Source organism: Jatropha curcas, chromosome 5 (assembly GCF_041381405.1).
Source record: "Jatropha curcas cultivar XTBG-Jc1 chromosome 5, XTBG_Jcur_1.0, whole genome shotgun sequence".
NCBI lineage: Eukaryota > Viridiplantae > Streptophyta > Magnoliopsida > Malpighiales > Euphorbiaceae > Jatropha > Jatropha curcas.
The window spans coordinates 3613700-3619799 of NC_143155.1; the positions used below are offsets into that span (position 1 = coordinate 3613700).

General features: G+C 35.2%; 1 protein-coding gene across 1 annotated transcript; it reads right to left on the minus strand.

Annotated features, from left to right (window-relative positions):
- Window positions 1-455: 455 nt before the first annotated feature.
- LOC105628961 (uncharacterized) lies at window positions 456-4618 on the minus strand. The gene is made up of 2 exons (XM_012210466.4): window positions 4230-4618; window positions 456-2977 (listed from the first exon to the last, which is right to left on the minus strand). Exon 2 carries the CDS (start codon window positions 2703-2705, stop codon window positions 702-704), a length of 2004 nt encoding a protein of 667 aa, XP_012065856.1. The 5' UTR covers window positions 2706-2977; window positions 4230-4618; the 3' UTR covers window positions 456-701.
- Window positions 4619-6100: the final 1482 nt, after the last annotated feature.

Below are 6100 nucleotides of genomic sequence, written 5' to 3' on the forward strand. Positions count from 1 at the left end.
TTTTATCGAATTTTGAATAGCTCACGAACGGCTTGTCTCATTTACAGCTGCAACTATATATATATATATAAACCAATCATCCCGAACGAATCTAATAAATTGAACTGAATATTCAACTGACTACTTGAAAGCCAATTGTATATCTGAAACAGTCATCCTGATCACATCCAATAAACTGAACTAAATGAGCTTCCCGCTGTGAGCTAATTTTAAAGTCCGCTGAAATTGCAGCATTATAATATTTCTGTTAAAAAAATACATTTTTCTTTCTTAAAATTATTTATCACAATCAACTTATGATATCAGAGGAAAAAAAATTGACTTACAATTCTTTTTAAATCTTTATTCGGTTTTGATAAGGAATAAAGAATGAGAATTCAGTAAACTAACATATAAACATTATTTATTCAACTAATTCCTATTAATTTTCTTTTTTACTTATAGATCCAATCATATAGATCAAATTTATCATTCAATCAATTCTTGTACTTTACAATTTTTTTGACGTTGCTTGAAGAAAACAATTAATCCCAGTTTGGGGTAAATGTCAAACAAAAGTTAAGAATAAATCCCACCTTGGAAGCTTTCACTGCAGTTATACAATCGAAATTTACAAAATGCTTGTGGTTGCAGCTCCTAGAGTGTTTTTCCAATGTTAGTTGACACCGTTTTATCATATGATATCAGCTTTCCGTTGGCTTTTATACAGGAAATTGTGGAAGTAATTTAAAATATTTGTCGTAGTTATCATCCTTCGAGAGCCACTCTATTACTGTTTCGAATATACCTGCACTTGGTGACACATTTCTTGCTACCATTTTATGAAGAAGGTCAGTAACTTTTGCATTCTCATTATTCTGGCATAAACCTCGCATCAAGGAATTAAATGTGACCGCATTTGGAATACAACCTTTCTTCTCCATCTCCAAAAATAGATCATATGCCTTCTCCAATTGCCCTTCTTTGCAGAGTCCATGGATCATGATACTATAGGTCACAACGTCCGGAATGCAGCCTTTCTCCTCCATTTCCAAATATAAATCATTTGCCATCTCCGGTTGGCCTTCTTTATAAAGTCCATGGATCATGACATTATAGGTCACAACCGTCGGCTTTAAACCTCCATTAAACAATTTATAGAAAAGGTCCCAAGCAATGTCAAGCTTTCCTGTTTTACACAAGCCATCAATAAGGCAGTTGATTATTTCAACACTTAACTCAAACTTGCAGGTTTCTAAACTATGAAACACATCCATTGCCTCAGAAACACAACCATTTTCACAAAGGCCACGAAGATAAATTAAATAAGTAGTGGAATCCGGTGAAATATCATGATTTTCTGGATGTTGCATCTCGCCAAATAGCTTCCGTGCATCCTCAACCTTACCTGCTTGGAAAAGACCATTAAACAAGATGTTGTATGTAATGACAGTTGGTCGAATCCCTTTGCCCTTCATATCCCGGTACAATTTCATAGCTTCATGTACCTTCCAATTCTTGCAATAACCATTGATCAATGTGTTGTAGCTTACAACATCATGTTGAATCCCCTTAGTCGCCATAGAAGAAAAAAGTTCTGTCGCCTTATCAATCATACCCACCAAACAATAGCCCTCAATCAATGAGTTGTAACTACAGGCATTTGGTTTTACACCACTCTGAACCATCAGTTCAAATAATCCATATGCCACTTCTATCTTTCCCTCTTGACAAAGTGCATTAATCAACATGCTAAATGTAACCACATTAGGTTGCACACCCGAATCCACCATCTCAATAACTAAGCATTTAGCATCTTCCCACTCACCCAAAGATAATAGACCTTGTAAAAGCGAGCTATAGACAACCACATCTGGAAAAATCCCCATATCTTTCATTTGTACAAAAAGTTCTTTCGCCTTTTCTATTAAACCATCCTTACAAAGACGATCAATAATACAAGAATAAGAAATTTTATCAGGTTTACAATTCATGCCTGATTCACCATTCCCATTAACCATTTTTTCAAGCAACTTAAGCGCAACACCTGTATGCCCTGTTCGACACAACCCATTAATCAAAGTACCAAAAGTAAATGCATTAGGCCTGCAACCAAACATGCCCATTTTCTTGAAAAGTCTAACTGCCTCACTAATTTTATCCTTCATACACAATCCCCTGATCAAAGAAGTAAAAGTCACAATATTTGGCCTATAACCCCTTCTCATTATTACCCCCATGACCACAAAACCATCAGAAACCCTTTTCACATTGCAACAGGAATTAAGCAAGATATTCAATGCAATGAAGTCTGACAACAACCCAACTGAATTCATTCTTTTGCAAAGCAAAATAACATCAGAATAGTGCTTATTTTTAGCCAGAGCACCTAACAAAAGATTGAATGATGAATTTACAGGAGTGGGTTGCATCTGAATCATGCAATTGAAGAAGTGAATTGCTTCATGTAGAGTGATATTAGCTGACTTACAATTTATGTTCAAAAATTTCTCGAGTGGGGTTTTGCTTTGAGGGTTGGGGATTGAGCTTCTTGGTTCATATTTGGAATTGCAAGTGACTTCATTTGAGTTTCTGGGTTTTGAACTGGTGTCTGTATGTTGATTAGCGAACAAGGAAGAAAGTTTACCACTTGAAGTAATTGTTGAAGAAAGCGATGATGCACCAGCAATACAACATAGAGACGATTGTGGGGTTTTGGAGACCATACTAAGCCGAGTTGAAGGGGATTCTTAACTTCAATTTGCAAAAATTGCACGCAAAGATGGTGCTAAAGCAAGATTTGAAGGCATCAGCTTCTATCTCATTTCTGGTTAGTAAGACTGTGGGAGGGATAGGAAGTGGGGATGCACAAAATATGGTTGTCGCGGCTAGGAGATGAAAGACTGGAACGATGCTATAATTGAAGCTTCCCTGATAGTAAGACTAAATTTTCCACATCCATTCTCATACTCTACTGGAGATAGGCATCATACTATTCCTGCCAATAAAAGCTCTAAGAAATTAGGTTCTATATGCATTTCAAATACGATGTCTATTCATTAGTTAAATTAACATCAATTCACTACTTTAACTGAATTCAAAATTACTATATAAAGTTATAAACACATTCAAGTTCATTAAATAATTTTCTACTTCCTACCTTACAAATTGCCAATAAGATATTTTAACTAAACAATATAAGATATTCAAAGTTAACCATTATTAAATCTTGACAAAGAAAGCGATACATCACTTCAATGGTCATCAGTAAGAAGTTAGCAGCATTAAAAATGACAGAAACAATTATTTTGTACCTTGTCACTCATTAGTAAGATGATTAATTACTGCCATATATATTATGTATATATAACCTTAAAAAATCATGATCCTGTCCAGTCAAGATTCGGCTTAAACATATGAAATTAACATTCAAATCCAGAAACTTTAATTTTATTCTAGATTTATTACAATTAACCTTAGCTAACTTAGCACAATTAATTCATACTCCTCATAATAAATAAGATCTAAATCAAGCATGCTGAAAATTCCTTTACATTAAACCAGTACACATGAATCTCCACCAAAGAAGCCAAGAAGACAGAACTTCCTAACCCAATTTGCAAAATATGACTACTGGAAATGGAGAGAAGATGTTAAAATTTTGTGGCCATTTAATCACACATGCTTCCCTTAGTATTGGTAAATGGGTGCTACATTCTGTAGTCAGATGGAGTCAACGATGCGGGGCTTGGAATTTGGAATGAAAAGGAGATTGCGATGGCAGCAGCCATGCACAGGTGCAACATCGGAGATGGAGAAATCAACAGCCATAAACTCTTGTTCAATTTACAATGTCTCAAATTTTCTGATGATATTGAAGATAAAAGATGACTTAGTGACTGATTTGAGGCATCAAAGAAGTTTGCTCAAACTAATGTTGGCGGTATGGCTGAAAGTTAGAGGAGGCAAGTTTGGATTGACTCTCTCTAGCTCTTTCCCCCTTCTCTCCATTCCCATCTTTGTCTCCTTCCTTTCTTTCCTATTCCACTCTCTTTCTTTACACCAGTAATTACAGTATATAATCTATAATTGATTAATAATATTGTTTTTAAAGTGAATTCAAAACTACTGCACATGAATGCAAAAGCACATCAATTCTATCAAATCGAACAGAAAAACACGAGAAATCTCCCGAAAAAAACAGATTAGGATTTGAGAAGGTAAGAGCACAGACGATATAATTTACTTACAGTAATCGATTAGGAACGCTGAGCTGCTAACAACTGCTTGCAGTGCGACGGTGCCAAGATTATAGTCGCGGTGACGGTGACCAGTGACCGTGGAACAAGGGAATCTAAATGGAACGGCGAGCGGTGGAAAGGAAGCAGCGGAAATAGAGTCTGAGCAGTGAGAATAGAAGGCGGATATAGTGCGGGCTATTAATCGAGAAGAAGCTCTCGATAAGCAGAGGAAAGACAATTACCGTTTTCGATTTTGGCCAGTCGCCCTTTCGCTTTTGGGTCTGTTCGGCGGTAGCATTTCAGATAGTTTTTAGCCTTTCTGACTAGAGTCAAAACACTGTCTCTCTCCGGTAACGTAATATCTGCGAGGAGTGTTTCGTTAAATGTTTAGCATTTTAAATAAATAAATAAATAATTTTTTTTTACACACATGCCCATTATTCTTTATCCTCTCCTCAAGCCCTAAAATTTACTGAATCAGAAGTTGTTCCTCTCTACTAGTTGCCGTATATTTGAATTTTGATTGCAGCCCTCTGCTATTTGATAATTGCATTACCAAACATTAACAACCAAATCTCAAGTTGGTAAGGAATAACTGTATCAAAGTATCAAACTATTCACAAAATGTTTGCATAACAATATCTGCAAGTTTAATTTCACAATTTAAAATAATTATATATTTAATACCATTAAAATAATAAGATCAATTATGAAAATGCAGTGAGAATGCATGATTTTAAGTATAAATAATACTTAATACTACTCACAGTATTAGGGAACAGAAACGGCTCTAATTTCAATTTTAGTTTCCCATAGCGGCTCAAGGATCCGGACAATCTAGAAGAATATTTAAATTAAGAACAGATCTTCATTGATACAAAAATAAATCGGTAATTATTTCGTTACCATCTTGAATTCAATTCACAGAGATCCTGTTGGAAATCCGACAGTCTCTTATTTAAAAATCAAAAATCTACTTACTAAATTTATAAAAAGAAAGAGCATCGCTCGCCCCATCAATCTCAATGAGAATCCTATCTGCAACTAAATTCATCAATAATTCACATTTCAATATGAATAGCCAAATCGAACAATAACTTTAATTTAGATGCTCCATTCCTTGGCATTGATTAGCCCTTCGTTTACATTCCACCACTACCAATGGAACTATAGTTTATGTTAAACAATTTACAAAAGACTACATTTAACAACTAAGTATTGCCAGTAATGATCCTTTTCGTACATGATTTTTAAGGTTCTAAATTAATTCTTAAAATGCCATTCCACCCTGGAATTTACTAAGACCTCACAAATTCTTAATTATTCTTCACTCAAAGGGGGTCAATTGCCAACACAACCACTTAGAAGGATTGGAATCAAGATTAGGATCAGAATCAACAGGAATTAAAGAAGACTCACCAAGTTCTTGTTCTTCTGTATCTTCAGGGACTGAAATTGTAGAGGACGGTTGATCAGAGGTCTCATGCTCCATGGTTGTATCTGTATTAATCCGTCATGTATAGGTTTTCAAATCAGGTCTATCCAATCTTCCTAGAGATTTGGCTGGTTGTTCTCTCTTACTATCTATGTCTATAGGAATCTCCCCCTAGAAACAAATGTCATCCATCACCTCTTCCGTCTAATATTTCTCCCCCCAAAGAGGTGACTGGAAAGAAAAATAAGATTCAAACTCCCAAAAGGTAACATCCATACTCACAAAGTATTTCCTAGAAGAAGGATGATAACACTTGTATCCTTTTTGAGTATTAGAGTAACCAACAAACACACACTTCAAGGCTCTATGATCTAATTTGCTTAGACCATTTTGATGAACAAAGCAAACACAACCAAAGACTTTAGGAGGTACAATATAAGAGTTT